Source organism: Anser cygnoides, chromosome 2 (assembly GCF_040182565.1).
Source record: "Anser cygnoides isolate HZ-2024a breed goose chromosome 2, Taihu_goose_T2T_genome, whole genome shotgun sequence".
Taxonomy (NCBI): domain Eukaryota; kingdom Metazoa; phylum Chordata; class Aves; order Anseriformes; family Anatidae; genus Anser; species Anser cygnoides.
Window position 1 is genome coordinate 37495300 of NC_089874.1, and position 22667 is coordinate 37517966.

At 37.8% G+C, this 22667-nt stretch overlaps 1 protein-coding gene across 1 annotated transcript; it reads right to left on the minus strand.

Annotated features, from left to right (window-relative positions):
• Positions 1-2988: 2988 nt before the first annotated feature.
• On the minus strand, positions 2989-22663 carry HACL1 (2-hydroxyacyl-CoA lyase 1). The gene is made up of 17 exons (XM_048070347.2): positions 22538-22663; positions 21523-21627; positions 17718-17758; positions 16490-16570; positions 13536-13608; positions 12946-13023; positions 11843-11937; positions 11258-11370; positions 10603-10738; positions 9376-9481; positions 8288-8371; positions 7940-8041; positions 7198-7352; positions 5676-5834; positions 5268-5375; positions 4518-4704; positions 2989-4149 (listed from the first exon to the last, which is right to left on the minus strand). The coding sequence occupies exons 1-17, from the start codon at positions 22595-22597 to the stop codon at positions 4117-4119; spliced, it is 1716 nt and encodes a 571-aa protein (XP_047926304.2). The 5' UTR covers positions 22598-22663; the 3' UTR covers positions 2989-4116.
• Between the last annotated feature and the right edge of the window lie 4 nt (positions 22664-22667).

Here is a 22667-nt window from a genome sequence, read left to right on the forward strand (position 1 = left end):
CTGACTTTCGTATGTCCATGGCAATTTACACAACCCTAGATTGACAGCTAATGCATTCTGTCAACTCCAAAACACAACAACTCAAACTCTGTCTTAAAAGCATCTCTTCATTGCATCCAACTTAGAATTTTACCCAGGATATTACACAATTACTCAGACTGCTGGAGCTGACAAGTCAAAGAAGTCTGAAGTACACTATTCTATGCTACATATTCAGTGGTGTTTCCTTATGTTTTCTCTCTGCCTTGAAAACACCGATAAAAACCAAAAATTCTATGGAGTATTAACTGAAGCAAGCAAATTGTCATTCTATTAATTTCTCTTACTTATTTCTGCACTATTTCAGGCAGCCTAGAGATTCCTGGAAAGAACAGACACTGAAATCATTTTCATTTATATTAGCGTGTGCCATAATTAGCTTGAAGGGTCTGCTTTACTGAGGGCCTCTTTAAACCTTGTCCGTCTGGTTTCAATCAAATCACCAAAAGAAACAGCAAATGTCCTCTTCAGAATAGCTGTTTCTTGCTCATTACGGTATCCAGTTATAAGTAAATAAATCAGAAGTTACATTGCCTCTACGTTGTTACGATGATCAGCTCTGATATCTGGTCTGATCTCAGAACATCACTAAGTAGCAGAGTGACAAGCACACTTCTCTACACTAAGCACAGCAACCAAAGTCTTTAAATAGCATAAAAAGCTGCAACGGGGATCTTCAGTCCAACTTACAAAGCCAGGATGTGGCCAGGACAGAATTAAGTCACGTTTATTAACAGGAGTTTCCCTACAGCTTACTGCCAGCGCGTGCATTTCCTGGGTACAGTGGCAGGCCTGAAGATTGATTGCAGCTTGTTTCAGGTGTATTTGTGATTTTGCACTGGTGTTTAAAAACAAAATCTGGCCAGACCAAGCATACATCTGATTCCTCATCAAGATGGGTATATGCTGTAAGGCCGCAACAGTTGATGGCAAGCATTCATTACACACCAAAATGTTCACGGGATGGACAGCCTACAGAACTCACTATCAGACTAAAAGTGAAACAATTAAAAAGTTAATAATTACTGCAAACTAAATGAGTTAGCAAGATGAGCATACCATGAGACTGCAGGAACACATACTCAACACATCAGACTACCTTGTGAGGTGCTGAGATAGTAACAAACTTTACTTCTTGTTCTTCATTTCCAATTAGCTGGCAATTTTGTTTTTGTTCTGGCTGCTAATTGTTTTGACTGTGGCTGCACAGTTAGATTAGCTGGTAGGCTTTAGAAACCTCTGTAATGGTTTTCTTATACCGCTTGTTGGTTGTGGGTTTGTGACAGGCCCCTTTTGTGCATGCCTGTGTCTGCCCTCTGTACAGGACAATTGCCGCTGGCCTGAACTGCGGAGTTTCCCAACCTGAGCAGGTCCCTGCAAGAAAAGCTTTCACGGGAACTGAACTAGTGATTGACGGAGGTCACCCATAACAGGTATACCAAAACTTCAAATATTTTTTATTTACCTGAAAAAAAGACTCAGAACTGTGCCTTAATTAAACACAATTTAAACAAAGTACATTATACTCAGTACCTCTTCCACAGCACCTTCCCTCAGCTGATGCCCTGGTATTTTGTTCCTCTTGAGTTCGGTGCCTTGTGACTATTCAGTACCTTTAATTCTGTGCTCTGGCCTTGAAGAAAAATTTCACATTAGCTAAAGCCATATGGGCCAGCGCTCCCTAGACCTATGAGATCTGTAGTTCTTGCTCCTTTTAATAAAAAGGGGACACTTCAAAGATATTTTCTTCCTGTCTCAACTCTGAAGAAATATTTGTCTTTCATACAGTTTCAGCCGCCTAACACCCCCCTTAGATGCAACTCCGTGGTGTAAGACATAGTATAAAGCAGGCAAGCTATATAAACAAAGTAGCATGAATTTCACTTTCCTCAATAAAATTTCCTTTTGCTTTCTATAAATAGAAACTATATTTGCTCTTCTTAAAAATACCCCTTAATAACTACAACCTGAGAGTTTCTATTATATCATGGCATTAGTCTAGTTTAAAGCTATCAGAAATGCAGTGCTAATTCTTTTCTGAGCTTCTCAAAAGCTCAGTGGCATCCAGAGTAACGTTATCAATTATGTTATCACCTCTCCACAGTTTCAGATTCATTACTTTCCATTTTTCAGCTGCCTTGACTTACTAAAATGAACTATGCGTACTATTGTGGTTAATCAACAAGTTTTCTACAAATCCAACTTAAACTGATTTCCTACAGCTGACACAAAATGTTAATATAATTCAAGTACTCTTGTTAAAGGAGAAACACCATGAAAATAATTTTTTATTAATTTTTAAATATAAAACAAGAATTTCTGCATTTGCTTATCCAATAAAAATGATCTCCCGTCTGGTTAGTCCCAACATTATCTCTTATGAACATTTTACATCATAATAATACAGTGTGTTTAATCAGTTAAACACATTAACATCAGTTAACATATTAAAATCAATTTGTGGAAGTTAGAAGGAAGAACGAAACAGCAAATCTGTGCCAAGATCCAATGTCGTTCCATGCTCCCTGCAGAAGACCCCACAGAACACAGCAACTCTGCCGTCTCAGCAGTCTTATACTCAAGTTTTCACATGCCACATGGTTATTGCCAAACACACAGCAAGTAGTGTTATCTCCAGTAGTCTGCAGTACTGCCTCATGTCAGACAGAAGCGCGCCGAGATAATACTCGGCCTCACAGTAACCCACAGCCTCCTGCCAGACCCAGACTGAAGTGTAAGAACTAACAAGCTAAGTTTTTTGCAGCAAATCTAGCTGTAGCCCAGGATCTCCTTCCAGCCCAGTCCTTCTCTTCCTTCAGTCATCCAAATGCCTTCCATTAGTTAATTAATATTGAATGTTACTGGAATAACTGACCATAAAGCAACCAAAACCCAATCAAAGCCAGAATTTTGTCATACATACAGAACAACAAAGAACCTGCCAGTGTATTTAAGAACATAAAAAGCGACTCGCTTACTGTGTATACTGAATGCAGTTGCTGTAGGCCACTGTGACTGAAGCACAGAGAAAGAGCTACTTTTAAAGTCCGAGCTCTAAGTCAGATTGTCAGATGCAAGGCGGAAACACAGTAGAAACACAGCCTGAAGTAGGACAATCTTTGCTTTTTAAAATCTCAGCTCTGTATCGCATTCAGTGGGAGCTGGACACTAAGTTTCTATACAGTAAATATACCGTATGGAAGAGCCTTTTTTGCACAATTAACCAGGCATAGGGCAGTTGCTTTGTGATGCCAGCCAAACTAAACATTAAGCTCCAAACATTCTCTTTCATTTTCTTTTCTTTTCTTATTTTTAAATGCTTATAAGGATATACAGCCTCTGAATCCTGGAAAGCTCATTAATAAGTTCAGTCCCATTTTCTGCTTACAAGGATGTTAGGGCTTTTGCAAAGAGTAAAACTTCAAACAAAATTTTAGTGTTTTTTCCTGCAAGCACCAGAATCCCCAGTTAACAGGCCATCAACACCCAAATGCAATAGACGAATTCAGTCCTTGAGCAGGCTCACATTTTTGATACACTACTTCTACCTGGAGTAGAAGCTGAAAAAGCATCATGTAAAATTATGAAGAGACTATCTCCCCTGTGGGCTTCAGTGCACAACGAGGCCAATGAGCACTTTCATAATAAGATACTTCATTTTGGTCATTACAAGATCAGGTCTCCAACAAGTAGCATGATGGTCAGTTAAAAATGAAGCTACTGTAATTGCAAACTTCGGTGTTTCTAACAGTAAAAACCATCAGCTTATTCCCTTCTTCCAGAGCTAAGATAATTTAGATATTAATTCACAAATCTTGATGGATATGACTTTGAGTAAAAGAAAAATTACACAGTTTTATCATCAGTGGTTCTGTGCAATCAGCTTAGAAAGCCTAGTATGCATTAAAATATGTCTTGTTCATTGTACAGTTACCTAATTTCAGCACTTAAAGATTACTCTAATATCAAATTTTTTTAAATCCCATCATTCCACTGTTTATGTAAAAGAATTGCACTGGAAACCAATTTAGTTTTCCTTAATGCATCACCATGCACCACCATTAACTTCATCTTCTTTTACAGGTTAGATCGAGTAAGCCAGGGAAATTCCTGGAAGCCAAAAAGAGAATAAAATACTTATCAGAATGGGCAAACAGTAAGAGGATCATGATGCAAATGTGTACGAACTACCAGATGGAATCTACAAGACATAAATAAAGACTGCTCAGAAAAATGTTTTGTCTCATTTTGTCAGGAATGGGAAGGAACAACTGTCATGTCTGGGAAGAGTCATTAAAGACACCAGGCATCAGTAAGAGCCAATGAAGAAAAAACAAGGAAAGAAGACAATGCAGTGTAAAGGCACTGATTCTGCCATCTCCCAACTCTGAAGAGAATCTTTCTGCCTTTCAATCATCTGCCTTCTCTGCAGTTTTGGTGATGCTTCCTGACTACTTAAGAAAGGAAAACATAAATACCTGTTTCTTCCTTTCAGACTGTGGATCAATCATTACATTTATAAGAGAAGGTGTTTGCTTGTCAGCCACACTTGCTTTCAGAGCTTTCTGCAATTCTTCTGGTGTTTTAACAAAATATCCTTTACCACCAAACGCAGACATAATTTCCTCATAGTGTGAATTTGGCAGGAGAGAAACTGGAGGTACACTGCAGTGAAACAGAAAACTCAGAAACAGCAGGGAAGAATTGCCAGATTGACCAATTTAATTACTTCAGTGCACCAATTCTAAAGTATGCGATGATTATTGTTCTGGCCTGATGAATTCTTTTGGGCTGGAGGAACTTTTTCCTATATCACTTAAGCTATGCTTAGAGTCGCATTTTCATCTGGAGACACTCTTGAGTAGGCTTTTAGCCTAGTTCAGGATACAAGGATCTCAGATCCAGAAGCCCAGTGTATACCTACAACACAGGCCTTGGGTCATTTTGGAGGTTATCCCACTATGAACTCTATATCCTGTGGGGCCTGAGCAGCTACTGGAACCTGAGATGACTAACGGAGTGTTATTTCTCTGCTAGACAGTTGTGTAAACAGTAGTCTGTAATTGGGTTGATTCCTCGCCTTTGGTAACTGGTTCTTATTTACAAAAACTAACCCCAGGACTTATGTTCACGAAAACATTCAATCTGAATTATAAAGCATTAAAAGTGAACAGCATGACTATTTTGGTCATTTCTTCCTTAATTAACAACACATTGAAGATGCTCACCATGTAGCAGGATCTCCATATTGTAACATCTCTTTCCAGTTATCCGCATTCAAACCAGTGTAAATCCCGTTGTTGTTTACCACAATAATCAGGATTGGCAAGTTGTATCTACAGAGGTACATTTGGAAGATCTTTGAAATATCTGTACCTTTCTGCAAGGTGTTGAAAGTGTTACTTTTAATTAAAGATAAAATGAAAAATTAAAAAAATCACTTTCACCTGAAACATGACCTACTCATCACTGGTAACAACACATTATGTCAGAACAGCAGAAAAATTACTATGAATATTTTCTGGCTTCTTTTCACGTGTCTTAAGAGTATCCTATAACAGCAGTGTTCTTGGCCTTCTAGTTTTATTGTTCCAGGCAGCATACGAAGAGGGTCTTCTTGAGCAAAAACCAGTTACCTGCAAATTGTTTCCACTTCCATCCCAGAAAATCCAAAAGCACTATCTCCTTCTATGCAGATGACTCGCTTTTCAGGTGTTCGGTCCTTAGCTACCAGTGCAGCTGCTATGGCAAAACCCAGTCCAACTCCCATTGTTCCAAAAGTACCTGCATCAAGCCTAAAGGTGAGAACATAGAATTACTATGTTCACTCAAACCTTTTCAGTTAATCCACAATTTATCTTTAATTTTAATAATTACTCATATACTATTCCAATATTGTTTCATAAACAATTGGTTTGTTGGATACCAGATGTATGTATTATTATATTAATTTAAACATCAAATAAGACTGCAAATGTTTTGAGACAAACATACTAGAACTAATTAAAATTGAGAACTCTCATACACTAGTGATATTACAATAAAGAAAGACTATTCTTATATGCTTTTAGCTTGCATAGTAACAGTATTTCAAAAACATTCAATTACTCTAGAGATAGGCAGACTACATGAAATCGCTCTATATTTAATTCCTTGAAAATGTAACTAGAAGTCTGAAAGCCATCAGTTAAATAATGCTGTTCAAACTTTAGTCTTCTGTTCAACTTTTCAAATCAAATTGCAAGCTGTAATTAAGTTAGATTATTTCAGTCAGAAGCACATAATGGAAACAAAAGTACATGAAGAACTAGATTACTCTAGGGTTAACTTCTCATATTTGCTTTCAGACATGCGCAATTCAATATGAAGCCAATTTACTGTGCCCTTATTTTAAAAAGGGGGGAAAATGCAAACTCTTCCCCCAACTTTACTGGAAGTTTTTAGGTTTTGTTTTGTTTACAAAGAAGTATTTAGGTTCACTTAGGACGTGTTACTTTCACAAAAAGGCTCTAAGCTTCCCAGTCAGATCAGAAGGTTCATCTCACCCGGGGAGAACTTCTTCCCCGCTCTTCAAGAAATGGCACTTAATTCTTACCTATAATAGTTCTGTGTGGTATAGCTTTAATAAGATGACATATGCACATTTCTGAATTTGGGTGCCTGCATTTTAGGCACACAGGTTTGCATTAAAGTGTGCTCACTATATAATTCAAGTTTCAAAACGAGCTTATTCTTAAGTTTTCCCTGTTCTTAAGTGTTGTGTTTCAAAGAAAAACTTGTTTTGCATGAATTCTTTTCAACAGGAGATTCCAAACTATTGTTCTTATTTTAAATCAGTATTTACCGTACTCTTTGAGCACAGAAATAAGCATCTATACTGGAGAATTTAGTATGATGCTCCTCACTCACTTTCATAAAAGAGAGTGAGAAACTATCATCCCTCTGCTGCAGAGCACACAGGTCACAGGGAACTTAAAATCTATGACAGGACATCAGTATATGAGTGGATAACTTCCCTTTAGCCAACAGACATTTATTTTGTTTAGAGACTTTAAAAAGAATTATAAGAATTCTGGGCCATCATACTACTCAGTTAAATGAAAACATTTATATAAAAATCTAGTCTGTTGAGCCAGCACAACAAAGAAAATACCACACCTTTGACGGGGATAATAATTAGGAAGCATAGTTCGTCCGATGTCCATGGTGTTTGCTCCCTCACTTACTAAAATGCTGTCCTTGGGTATCAGTTCTCTGATGTGATGAAAGACTGTGTAGTAATTCATAGGCAGGGATTTCTGTAATGCTAATGCCTTAAAAATAACAAAATATAGAGTAAGGTGCAGAACTGAGATACGTAAATAATACTGTGGTACTATGCTAGGTAGGGATGAAGTATTTGGCCTTCCATGCTATATTTCAAGGTCACGTATTGGTTTATTCTGGTGACAACATTTACCAGAGGCACATTCTCGTCAGCAACCTGCTCCTTTGGCTGGCCCGTCATTAACAGCAACCTACTAAACCCAGTTTAACCTGAGCGACACATGAATTTTTTCACACACACAGGTTTCACTGTTGATAACTCTAAACGAGTTGCCTTCTGTATGTTAGCAGGAAGTTCAAAAGGGTGAACTGCTATGATTGATCTATTTTAAATCCCACCTTGGAAAAAAGCATCTGAACTTGCAGAATGTGGGTTGTATAAAGTTAAGCTTACACTAACTGTCTGTGGTATTTTGGCTTGAGAAGCTACTTACAATTAATATAGATTGTTTCCACCAGCCTTACTTTGGACATAAATGTCCAAAGTAACTGAGACGTTTGAATATAGAGTAGTGATGAAATTATGCATCAGTACGTGTTAAGGCAAGAAAACTCCTAATTAATATAACAATACCTTTGATCTTTCCTCATTGTTCTTTATTTTCTCTCTTAGTTTCTTCCACCACTCTGTATTAGAAGGATATTTCAATGGTCTTTTGCTGAATTCTTCTAAAAGCTGGAACGACATTTGAAAAGTTGCAAATGTCTTTCAATATATATAAAAACACCAAAAACATCAAAAATGTTATCAGGAAGGATCCCTGCACAAACCAGAATCTCTAACATTTAACTGGGGATGCACAGCATGGGTATGTTGCAGAAAACATGCCTTTCCTTGTTTTTGTTTTTTGTTTTAAACTGTTAACTATATAAATCAGAAGAAATTAAGGTCAAAAAAGGAGAACACCTGACATTACATTACCTGCTTAGTCACGGCATTTATGTCACCTAGTAAAACTGCAGCTGGTCTCACATTATTCCCCAGCTCTTCTGCACAAATATCAATCTGTATATCAAAAAGACCACCATTAACTTAAAGATACTATAGGGAATTTTTTTTCCAGTTCAAGTGAGGAACATAATCTGACTGTCTTTATACACTGTTTTGGCTGTACAAATAAATTCCTCTGCCTTTTACTGAAATGACATCAGGAAATGCTTTATTCAAAGTGAAATTAACCCTTGACAGTGAAAAAAGTGACTCTAAATGAGATTAAAAAGTATTCTTGCATTTTTTAGATAAAGGAAACAGAAGAAATATTAATTTCAGAAGTAAAAAAGAATTCTAGTTTAAAAAAAAAAAAGTTATTCCTGTAGAAAAGATGAAGTTTGGAAACTGCGATAATGTTCCAGATCACTGAAAGTGGGCCAGCCACACCACAATAAGTCAACTATTACTCTTCGATCACAGGCTCTAAGGAAGAATATTTTTGGGCATAATCAGTTTAACAACTTGTCTTTCTAGGAGCTGGCAGATTACCAAATAGACTAATTAGTTAATTAGCCTTTCTTTCTTTTTTTCCCACGAACATCTCTGAGTGACTGAGCTCTTATAATGACTGACTGACTCTGGATCTGAAGGTAACTGTATTTTGAAAATATCCAACCGAGCGAGCAGTCGAACAGTACGAAAGGTTTCACAGTTTAAGGACAATTTGTTTTCAACCACTGAAATTACAGAGCTCTAAGATCACATGCATATCACGAGCCCAATCTTTTATTAAACAACTATACAAAAGTGTCTGCCCTCCTCACAACATCAGCACCAAGTCCTTTATAGCTGGAAAAGTTTTTTAACCATTTTTAGAAAATACAAGGAAGTAATAAATAAATTAAAATTAAAGGAATCAGAACTATTTCTAGAGAACTACCGTAACTACATGAACGCTATTGCACTGTCTGTATGGCAGTATTTGCCACAAACTATGCTACCAAAATAATTTGCACAAACTGCTCTAGACAATGCTGGAACACAGAGGACTTCCTTCAACTTGCAATTTTTGTGCTTACCTGAATAACCTTTACATCTTGTCGAAACCTTGGCGGAAGACCAAAATGCAAAATCCAGTTCAACCTTGCACCAAGCAAGATGACTACATCAGCATGCTGTAATGCCCTATAGAGGCACATGAGAATTAGATGAGGAGGAATTACTGTTAAATTTAATAGTGTTTTCAGAATTAGAAGTAATAATAACCATCAAAGCAAACACAAGAATATATGTATAATCCTTTCTTCCCCTAAGCTGCACATTTAGCTCCAAAAACCCCTGTCCAACATAGCCAATCATTAAGCCATTCTTGAGCTTAGGAACTCAAGGAAAAAAATTACTCTTTTCCTAATACACTGTGTTAAGAAAGAAATTGTAACACTGGAAGACTAACAAGATACTATCATGATGCTGAGGTTAAAGCAAAACACTCACTACTCTGATACTGACAACAGTAACTGCCAAAATTTAAATTGTTGTGGCCCTCTCAGTTTAGGCTCTTGTTAATTTACCTTCCAGCTGTGTACACAATACATGGTATTTTCTTTTATTCTCCATTTTTCTTATAAGCGTGCTTATCAATGACAAAGCTATGATGCTTGACAAAGGGCAAATGTTTTAGTTTTCAAGTATATGAATGTGCCATCTGCAAGCTAACTCTGTGCATACTCATACCTACCAGGGTTCTTACAGTTCACTCACATTAATTTTGCAAAAAAACTCTTATAAATAAATTTATATATATTCATTCAACAGATTTTGAAATACTTTTTCTTTCTAAATAAAGTGCAATTCAGTGATGGCAAACACCACACAACTATTGCAGTTCAAGTTTTGCTGTCTGCTACGTGTGCATCTTTTGCTTCTATGGTGTTAAAATAGAAGGCTAATAGGTTTTCAAGTGCACTAAATTAAATACTTAAGATAAACTGTTCACTAGTTTCACTTTGTTATGAAATGCACACTAACAACATTGATACATCTACTTGCCGTAGGTTTCATAGCTACAAAATACTAGCTCTCAGACAAGTATCTTCCTGGTCCGCATTCTAAGTGCTGTCAGAAGTAATCCACCTAAATTTGTTGCTTCTTTCCAAGCAAGATCTTCAGTGCTCTAAAATGAGCTGCGAAACATAGCTGAGACAACTTTTTGATGTACACATTTTGTCTTCCCTGGAATTTGTAAAACACCACAATTCCCGGTTGTTTCTCAGATGTTAGGGTTAGAAGCCTTGCTTTATATTTACGTGGATCTTGCTGCAGCTACACAATTTGGATGGTTATCAGGAACTACTCCTTTTGCCATTGGTGTAGGCAAAAAAGGCAGTCCACAAAGGTCCACCAACTTTCTGATGTTGTTTTCAGCATGTGAATAAGCAGCACCTGAATGAAAGGAAAGAGACTGCTTAATACTATAGAAACCTACTGCGTCCACCTGAGTTTCAATTAGCCTGATTACAATAGTGGCAGAAAGAGTACTATTTCCCATCATGAAAGCTGCCTGTTATTTTTCATTCTGGAAAACTCAAATATAACACACCAAACAATCGGTATTTGGGTTCAAATTTAATTTTGGGTGGTTGAAGTTCTGTATTATGGCACAGAAATTTGTCAAGAATTTTGGAATTCCTGGTAGTATCTCTACCTCTAAGAAAATGGCTATCTGATTTTTTCCCTGCTTGAACTCGTATTTCATCAATTGACTTTTCTTTTAACCTAGATGAAAAAGAGAAGTTACATAAAAAAAATAAAATGTTATAAAAACAGAATAGATTTTAACATCAAATTTCAAAGTGTTTTTTTTTTATAGAATGTGAAAAATAGATGGCTAACACTGATGGGGAAGAGAAATCATTTTGGTTATTGGTCTTTTCCTACATATGTACAGTCACAGCATGCTACCTTTGCCAATGATTAACAGAGGCTGCTTGGCATGAGCAATGATAGATACTGCCTTGGATACAGCAGAGTGTTCAGCCATGCTGATGGGAGGTGGAGGGCAGCATTCTACGTACCTGGTGAACAAGCAGAATAGAAGAGGGTCTTTAAAAAAAATACAAAACAAGAAATGTCAGAAGATAAGGCCCATTGTTTAGCATAAAACCACAGCTGCTGCATACCATGTTACCCACAGAATTTATCAGAACAAGATACATATATTTTTAAAACAGACTCCAAAATTTTTCTTGCACGTTTCTTTAATCCTATAGGTAGCATTATTATAGAGATGAAGTAACATCGGTGTTCTAGCATCACAGTAATTCATTCATTTTTTGCACACTTAATGATAAACTATAATCCAAATAACATTATAATGGAAAGTTAAATTAAGAGAGTCAATTTTTAGTATCATTATTTCAACCTCATAGCAAATTATTTGATCTCATGTTCTTTTTATTTTTTTCTTGTTTTAAGAAAATACTAAAGAAACTTAAAACTAAAATTTATTCAGCGCCTTGAAAAATAATGAATATAATCTGTACGCACTTGATGGAGCTCTTATTCACCTCAAGATTCACAAAATCCCCAGGTATGTCAATATAGCAGGAACCTGGACGACCATACATGCTGGTTCTTACAGCCTAGAAAACAGATGAACACCGTTTTTAACCGCTGTTTGAAAGGATGTTAAAGAACTTTAAATTAAAAAAAAACAACAACAAAGAACACATATGTGTTAGGTGTTTCAGATTCCTGAACCATCACAGGGAAAAATCCCAAGGATTGATTTATACCAATAGATTTAAGGTTTAACAGTTGTTTACATTTCTCCCTATGCACAGTATTAGATTGTAAATTCTTTATTTATTTTGGAATAAGACAACTGTATTACAAGCAATTGTATTTGGAAATACTAGAATAAACATTTTATTTAAGGTAGCATAAACAGAGAAAAAAGACAACCAACTCCTCCATCTTCTATTATGCTCTTAGCTCTTCTCTTACAGGTAGATACTCTGAATTTCAGATTTTGCACTTCTGAAAACAGTATTATTGTATGCAAAATTTAGGCTGACATGGCTAAAATGTTGCTACAGCAGGAGTCTTTTGAAACCCTTCCTGAAGCATGGAGATAAGGATGTATTCTTTCTCAGACAAGCATACGCAAAACAAACAAACAAAACAATCCGCACACTCCAAAACTAAATGCAACCCTCTCTACCTCTCCCCTCCAAATCTTCACTTAATGAAAGCGCTTAGTAACAGAACTTCAGAGCTAAAAGAGCTGAAGTTTGCATTATTGCATTTCTAGTTCTTGCACATCTCCCTAAAAGCATTTTTTCAACAAAATCCTTGCAGCTCTGACTGAAGTTAACAAAAACGCTGCAGGCATCAGTAAACGTCAGATTAGAACAATATTTATTTCTAATCTTTTCCACAGCACTGTTCATAGAAAAAAAAAAAAAGCCCTGGGTGTTAATTTACTCAATCAACCATTAGCTAGCATCTGTAGGATCAAACTGGTTATAGTAACAACTTTATCCCCCCCAAAAATCAACAAAGCAAACAAACAAAAAAAACCCCACAGACCTTATGCAGTGGGAGACATTTACAAGATGTTCTGTTGCTAATTTAGTACTTTTTCATACCTTTTCAATAACAGCAGGAATTACTTCTAGGCTGCTTGGGCGGACAGACAGTTTGTTGTACAGCCTACCAGCTTCAACCTAAATAAATCGATACAATGGTTATATGCATTTATCAAAGTGATTTGGACATTTCCAACTCACTTCAACATGAATGAAATGAAAAAATGACAAATTGAAAGCAACAAGGGGAAAGCTCCCACACAGAAAATCGAAGTTCCTCAGCTGGTGTAAATTGTCAATCCATACTCATTTGCTGAGTGCTTACATATTTTTTCCAGAAAGTGGTGCTTCTGTTCTTGTAAAGTTTATTTTTTTTCTCTTCCATCTCAGAACAGACAGGCAAGGACAATAAATACCAGCTGAGACCTAAAACAGAGCATGAATTGCAGCATGATGGTGGACAAAGACAACACAAGTAATCTGGTGGATTACACAGTGCCAATTTTAAACCAGTAGATGGAGCAAATCAACAGCATTACACAATATGATAGGAAATGTTAGTATCTGGGATTGTTATCCCTATACTAAGGAAGAAATACCATTGGTTATTTAACTGAAACTGTTTTGTAGAAAGTTATATGTCTGTGTACCTGTGGAAATTCTTGGAAAGCTCCCATGGTTTCCTGATTTCTGTCAGAAGACCCTCCAATAACAATCAAAGGCCTAGAAAAGTATTAAAAAATATATGCATACATATATTTTTGTAACTGCAATCACATCTGTAAGCTCACCTTAATGCCAAATCCTACTACTGTTGAGACATCGACGTGGACAGAAAGTGGCCAGCACATTACAGGGGTGGACTCTAAATATCAGTGTCAGGTGGTTGACTTCCTAGCAGCCTTTAGGTGTCTGGTTTTAGGACAGTCTGGCCATATTGAATGATCTCCATCTAGCATAAAAATTCTATAAAAGCTGTATTACTAGCAATTTTAATTAGTTTGATAACATGCGTGGCAAGGTGGTTTGAGAGAAATGACAACAGACGATGTTACAAGCTTTCCAGGCTTTTGCTCTTAAAACGATTTCTCTTCAAACAGATACAGCCTTTCCTTTGACAGCATTTATCTATACAAGGTGTTAAACTGAAACTTTAACAGCATGTGCAAAGCATAATCCTAAATTTAATCACCCATAAGATTTTGGGATATGTTTATCTAGATCTGAGATTCATAACCAGGCCATTTCTCCACCACAAATCAAAACGTCAGTTCTGATCCCTCGACACAGTGAGATTAGAACTTCAGGCTGTATCTTACCTCTGTGGAAAATCCTTATGGAAAATTTTACTCCACTGATGGTACGCCCTGTTTTCTTTTTTCTCTCCCTTCAGCAAAATGGTTATTACTATCCATGTGTAACCAGTCTGTTTAACAGTGACAAACCCTATGTTCCTTTTTCATTTTTTTATTTACAAGTTTTAATAAAAAAATAAACACTACTTCCCAATATTGAAATACAATAAGGAGAGTACTCTATTCTTAATATAGCTACCCCCAACAGCTATACCTTCGAAATATTTGATTTTGCTTTTAAATCTTATACAATTGTAACCAGAAATAAGTTTTTCCCCCTGTGTAATCATCATACTGTACTACTGGCACTATACTGTAGACATTTTTAAGAGCAGTGCTTATTACTGCAAATAGTTAAATTAAATTAAGTCCAAAACAACGGTGAAGCAGGAAGAACACTGACTACAATGAAACTAATAAGAGTATCAAGCATTATGGACTTGGAAGAGAAGAACTTCAGTAAACTGAAAAATTTCAACTGCAGTCTCTGGTAAAGAACAGTACTGCACCATGCTAATGCATACAGAAATCTTAAAACTACTGCAAACTCTTCTTTGGAGTTTATTTTCACAGCCTAACTGAAATAACAAAAATCTTTTGCTCAGAATGAGGCAGGAGAGGAAGCAGCAATGTTGTAGGTAATTTTTAACATGAAGTAACATGTTATACCCTTGGAAATGTAGTTTACCAAGGCCTCACTACCTCCCTACTTGGCTAGATTTACATGTTCAACTGCCCACTGTGACAAGTTTCCAAGGTAAACTAAAGGCTTTTCCACTCAGCCAATCTGTACTCAGGCAATAAAATCTAAAAACACGACCACTTGTAAATTGGGCTATCAGACTGCTTGACTTTCTTCCAGTTGATACAGAAGAGGATTTTTTAAACTTGGATGGGACTGAAACAGAGTAATCAGAAGAACAAGTCTCCAGGTTCAAGGAGGATAACTCAGATTCACCTCTTAAGGACCATCCCTTAGATTTATTCAAAGTCAGTACCTGTGGGGTCAGTTCAGCTACTGGCCTCCTCCTGTGAGATGTGAGTCAGTGCTCATCCACTGTAGCACGTTACAAAGCAAGTTACAAAATAATGTCATGGAATCACAAGACTTAAATGCTGGGTGCTAACCCTGCCCTACACATTTGGTCTCCTTATGCCACTTCCTTGCACAGGATGGTGTAGAGCAGGGACATAACACCCTGTTGCCACAGAAGCGAGAAGCCCTCTCTCTAACTTCTGTTCCCAGCTGCATACTCCATTGTCAAATCTGCTAAACTAGATAAATTACTTCTTTATCGTTTTGCCAAGAGTACAGGTTTACACAAGATAAAGTCAGGTAAACAGAGCTTCTCTCAGACAAAAATCAACTTGTGAGAAAAGAAATGTCTCCTGCAAGTCCAACAGCAAACACCATGAATGCTTTTTTTTCTTATGGCCAAATTCATGGCTGTTCAAATGCAAAGTTTTCATGTGATCTATTTTTATCTAAAGCCACACAGGGACAACAAAACTTTAGTCAATATTTTTTTAGAAGGGTTTTAACACTAGATATCTTTTTTCAAAGTGTTAGGAGCTTTGTTTGTTAGAGCTCCCATTATCTAGCTTCCCTTGTCCATCACCCATTACTAATCTAATTCTCCAGGTGCCGTGTGCTTGGTAACACCACAGCTTCTCCCCAAAATACCTCACACAGCATTCTAAACAGCTTTTAGTGGCAGACCAGCTAAAGTTGCCATGTTTCAGTGAAGGCTTGTGGGAGTAAATGCTATCACTGTACCATCATTTAATTCAATTCTTAATTACCCCTCAAAATGTCTGCATGGGGAGCAAACACAGATTTTAACAATGCAGTTGTGAATTTGTTCATGTATGAAATATGGCAAATACCATAATTCAAAGGTAATGTGGCTTTTCAATTTAGAAAAAGTTCAAACTCTTCAAAAAATCTGTAAAGCATTATAGGCTGAATATCATCTTTATTTGAAAATGTACCCATGCAAACAGGTATGTTGATAGATTTTTCAATAATGCATATTGGGGTAAGAAAAAAAGAATTTTATCCATGAGAGTACAAAAAAATGAACTAAATTCCCTTTACGGAAGACAAATGAAGAATTTACTTCTGATTGCAAGAAGAAAAAAAAGTCCCATACTAAATACTGCAGAGCTCAATATCTGCAACAAATAATAGCAAATAACTATTAAAAGATAAACTATTAAAAGATAAAGAGAAAATGCACTTATATTACCAGCAGTTCATGGTTGCATTTGCCATCCCACCTAGGGCATGTAAAAAACCTGGACCAGACACTACAAGACATACTCCTGGCCTAGAGGGAAGAAAAAAAAGAAAATATGCTGAAATACAAGATATTAAACATGTACTCGTGTTTTCAAAATGCATCGACAACATGGGATTTATATGAAGAACTAAATACAGATATTGCAATCAGAATCATTTAACTTTATCAACCCAGTTAAAAAAAGCATGTGAACTGTTGTTACATGCCACCCACTCATGCAACGTCTGTCTGCAGTATACACAGGTTCATCGTGTTTCGCTTCATGATTACACAGCTCCGTGTTTCTTTTACCACATCCGCTCCACCATTTAGTGTTCATGTGGATTTGGTATGCCCCCCGTTTTCAGTTTTCTCAACTCCACTTTAGCAATAGGTACCAATGAAGAAAGCTCATAAAGAGGGAAGTGCATCTGACTCGATGCAAACTTATTTATAACTATTAGAGTCTAATTCAGGCAGAGGCACTTCTTATTCCAGTGAGATAATCATCATTTTTAACTACTGAGCACTCCTTAGTGGCTCTACAGACTCTTTAGATAGGAGAAAAAAAATCAGCTTCTTACAACTGTGTATCACAGATAAAATACTTGCAGATAGAATAAGCACTGATCATCTGCATCATCACGTCTGCATTTGTGAGTAAGCAGACAGCAGATGTTACTTTAGGAAAGAATCCCTGGGATACCCTTTAAATCACAAGCCACAGAATGCTTCCCAACACTAAGACCAAAATGTGGTACATGAGGAAAAGCCAGCATTTCATCTCAGGAGATGCACAGGGAAGAATGGCAGGCATGTGGTTAGTCTCTGTATTAGCAAGATATTTGTTGAGTAAAATAATGACAAGATTAAGGTATAGCAGGTCCACCACGTTGCAGCAAACAATGGTAATGTCATTTCTGCCCCTCATACCAATGGTGTTAAACAACTAGTCAGAAATCAAAAGGGAAGACAGTTATAAGATTGACGGTATTATATGAGTTTTAGCTCCTGCCCTGAATCATATCAACAGAAATATTGACAACTGTACTGGCAATTACTTTAAAATTGATGTCCCATTTTAACTGCCCTATATCTGCATATGCTAAAAAAAAAGCTCCAAAACAGAAAAATGTTCCTAGCTTCTGTTGAGTTAATATATATTACAATAAATATTGATAAATATGGAATGTACCTGCCAGTCAAATATCCAATAGCAGATGCAGCGTAACAGGCCTGTTGAAAAGAATGTGGAATTAATTATACAATTATTATTATAACCATATTTCGTGATATGTAAATAATATTCAATAGGAATGCTGAAATTAAGCAGGTACAGATTTTTCCCTGGTATATACAGCTTAAATAGAAGTAGAAGCACCCCTTCACACACACACACACCCCCCATTATAGAGTTGTGCTCATGAAGATTTATATGAAAAATCTCAAAACTCCACATATAACATGGAAGAGGGATTTATGTAGATAGGCAATGAACAGAAATGCAGCCATCACTGGAATGACTCGTATTTCAGAAGTTAAGTGAAAGGCTGAAATCATAATTTTATCTTGAAATCAGAAAGTTCTAACACTTAAGGCAAAAAAAAAAATCATTTTTCATTTTTTCTCATTTTTATTTTTTTTTAAAGTAAACTCCAAGCTTTCTAGCCTACCTCCCTTATTTTGAAATAGAGTTGGGATTTTGTTTTTTATTTATTATTATATTTTAAGTGCTATTGTGGTTAGAAGAGTAAGTAACACCAAAGATCCTTCTAAAAGTTTATTGAGCTGCTGAACATTTTCCTCAAACCTATGAATAATTCTAGGTAACACAGCATGTTAGCAATCTCAGCTTAAATGAGTGAAAACATAGATTTATAATAAGCTGTTACATGGAAAGAGAAACTGTCTTGAATATCCTCAGGCTCCTACAGATATAGACTAACTGTCACAGCAAAAATGTGAGGCTTAGTAGAGGAATAATAAGCACACCTTATTTTCTTTGCAGCAGTAAGATAGGGAATTGTTGACAAAAAAGGACACTGACAAGAAAAATCTCTTTTTATTTTTTATAAATCTTTGACATAGAGAAGAAAAATGTCACTGATACAAGAATTAGGTAACTATTTGATGACATTTGTGTGCAAAAGTTTAGAAATAATATTTGGAGTAGGTGTTACTAAAATCCTGCTACTGAAGCTCAAAGCATGGTGTTGAGTTTCCATGGCAATGTTGTTTGAGAACTGATGGCAAAATAAAACAGCACACAAAATTTAAGTTCATGTACAGTCATTGCCATTAAGACTTTTACTGCTTCTTTCTGCAAGGAAGCAACACGACTAAAACTATCGCTATTTAGAGACTAGGAGATTGTAAATAGTTCTGAAGCTATACTTGAAGATTCTTTGTAAAAGGTTTTTTTTATTCTTATTGTTACTTCTGAACCTCGTGCCCCATCCCACTAACACGTGAGCACCAGCACGCATATTATCTGTCAAGGTCACAACACAGTGGCTCAGCTGAAAGCAGATCCTTATGTTCCTCCCGCAGTCAAGAAGGATCTGGGCATATACAATGTCATTAACCTCGCAACCTACAGTCAGCATTAGCAAGAAATATAGCAAGCCCAGGTGCTGGCACTGAAGTCAAAATTTAGAACTACTCATGTGAACGCTGGGTTTTGAACTGCAGCTAAAGCGGAGGGCTGTTGCTCCCAGACGAGTGGAAACATTAAGCAGGGTTTAACTAAAGCTTAGCCTGTTTTCAACTCGAATACAAGCAAATGAATACAACATAACTAGTAAACAACGTTTAAACATTTTTGTATGCAGAGATCTGGTAAAAACAGTACAACCATGTCAAGGAGCAAGCCTGAGGTCCTTATGCTAATTGTGCCTAAATGTATCTTACCCTACATTTTCTGGGACTGGCAGCAGGGCTTGTGATCAACTTTCTAGGAGAACCTCCCGCAGGAAGGTGAGCTTGCTGCTTGCTACGTGGTGTCTTTTGTTACAATGTACAGCTTAAGTGCAGGCCTTGAAAAGCCCTTCCTTGCAGGTGTGACCACAGGTTGGAAGCAGCAGTCCCAGAATAATAAACAGCTTGCTCATGGACTATTACTGGCCACTGAAAAAATGCAACTTTGAAAGCTGTGAAAATGGTGCTTTTGCTTCAGGAAGGCAAGCAGGGAAAACAAACAAACAAAAACAGAACAGAACCACCCAAATGTGTGACAGGGCAAGGCACCTGCCTTGGCCTGGGACATCAGCACCCATCCAACACCGCACAGTGCACAGTCCAGGCACGGAGGCCAAGGGCTATGAACTCTTCGGACTGCAACATCTTACAAAATGAGATCTTGGCTGCGGGGTGGAGAATGAAAGATGTCCATTTCGGTTCCAGCTGCCCTTACTGAGGGGCTCTCAACCCCGATTCCCTTGGCAGCTACGAGCATCAGCACCAACTTTACTGCACCAATATACTGGACGTTCATGACGAACAGTTATAAAAAATGAACTGCTCTGAATACGTAGCGGTAATTACTGTTAAAGATTAAGAACTAAACATTAGCAATATGTGGTGTTAATGAATAAAAATCAAATATTTTTTTTTATTTTTATAAAGTTTAAAACTAACCTATCGATCTCCTAAATCTACCAGAGCGATCTCTACCCAGGGACAAACGCACAAAAGACACGGCCCTGTAGAGTTGCAACATAACTCCCCAGTGCTCAAGTGGGCCAGGGGTTAAACTGCCACTAGCAAATCTGTACCATGTTACAGGCTGCAGGAGATTAGCTGAAGGATAAACCTTTAACTTCATGCTTTAATCTGGTCTTCCTGCACTAACAAGTTCTTATACAAACGTGCTTTTGCTACATCTGGCTCAGGAATGAGGCATTAATTTAACTTCTGGAGAAAACTTTGTCTTCCATACATCTCCGATCACATACATGAATATATAGAGGGAGTAGCTGCATGGATGTCCTCTGCAACCACACTGCACAACTAATAAACTTGGACAATTACAATTATGACATTTAAATATTAATTGTATCTTGAATACACTGTACATACAAACATTTTACCCTCTCCTCTGCCAAGCAGTTACTCTGTGTTCATTGAGGACAAACAACAAAGCAAAACCCGCCACAAGATATCTTTGTTCATCCTTGTCCATTCCCTGAGAAGAAAAACCCTGACATTTTGACGCTAAAACAAGTCTTCAAGCCATTGCTATTCCCCTAAGCAAAAGTATCTCACTGTTTACAAAGTGTTTCTTGTCTTCCTTGCTCTAACAGAAAAGAGCCTAGTAAAGAGTGACAAATAGAACAGCATCTCATTTTGCAGTGCAAAGCAATCTTCTCTGTTAATTACAGATACATGACAAAATTAATTTCAATCATGTTAATAACCAAAACTAAAATTAGAATACTTGCTAAATGATGTACAGGAATATAAAGACCGTGTTGACATCCTGTATTAAATATACCTTTTAAATACATTAGCGCACCTTTGCCTCTCTCACAGTAGATAAAGATTTTCCACGTACAGACATACATTCCTCTGAGTTCTCACACTCCTATAAGCATGTCAGGATCAGACAGCAAAACCACACAGCTCATGACCACCTGATTCAGGAGAGCTATTCTTATCATTCTTTATTGAATTTGAGGTCATCATGTTCAACCTCGGGACATCCAGGAGACCACTGAATTCTGGAAATGTTACTACTGGGAAAAAACAAACCTCAAACAGTGGCAATCACAACTGTGGCAACACAATCAAAATGCTAACGACCTAACGTCTAATTTCTGATACCTACACAACCAACCTGAAATATATAAAGACTACTGAAGTGTAGACTAGTGCTGTAACTGTTTCTCTACTGTCTCCTTAAAAGAACGTTCAGAGGCTACATGCTTTCTAGTAAGATGATGGATTTCATTCTGTTGTAAAACAGTTAAAGAAAGGATTGGTCCTACCAGGTAGATACTTACAGCTTGTTCATTTCTCATTCCTATGTATTTGATTCCAACTGCTTGGGCTGCAACTGCGATTTCAGTGATTGGAATACCAACAATGCCAAACATGTATTCAATATTCTAAAAAGAAAATGTTAGAAGCCATCAGAATGGTTGTCAAATGACGGTGAAAAAACCAACATCATACCACCACATATATTCACTTAAAAGTTCATGGGCTATTGTAAGAATGTGTACAATACTGGCATTTGCAGTGCAGCCCTCTGTAATTGTTCCACAGCTCGCAGACCTCCAAAACCCACTGCTCACAACAGTTCATCACTCAACATGTTCAGCTCTTTCTGCTGACCACTTCTTACTTGCGACGTCTCTCCTCCATCATTTTCCCGTCACTCAGTATGTCAGCTTTACTGATTCTGAGAACTCCTAGCATGGTTTCCTCTTAAGCTTTCAGTGAGTATTAACGTTAACAAAAGCCCCAAGAAACAAGTGGGATTATACTCTGCGAGGGCAAACCGACAAATGAGAAGATAATGTGAATTTTCATGGCAAACGAGCTACCTTTTAGTGTGTCGTTGTCCAAACAGAAAAGCTTTTGGTAAGACTACTGCCAATTCTGCACCATTTCGAGTCTAGAAACAATAAGGACTAGTGATAACTGCAAACGTGCTACAGGTGCTGTGTACCGGTCGAAGGGGCGGTGGGCATTGATGGGCATTGCGTGACAGCACCGGTGGCCTGTGGTGAGTTTGCGGAGGCCCAGCAGGCTCCTGAGGGGGAAGAGCCGAGCGAAGGCCTCTGGGCAGCGAGTCCTTCCCACCACAGCCAGCGGGGCGCTGGGCGGCGGTCCCACAGACCTCCAGCCCCACCGCTCCCTCACCTCCACCCGTTACCTGACGCCCCCGGGCCACCATGGGACCCCCACTCAAGGCAAACCGTGCCCAGCCCGGGCAACGGGGGGAGGGACAGCCGCGCACAGCCGCTCCTCCCCGGCCTCGCCTCGCCTCGCCCCGCACGGCCGGGCCCTTACTTGAGCTCGGAGGGCCTCGGCCACCAGCCCGGCCCCGCTCACCGCCTCCCCCGCCGCCATGACAGCGCCTCCGCGCAGCGGCAGCCACTGAGGCGGCTGAGCGACACGCCGCCCGGCCAATGAGAGAGCA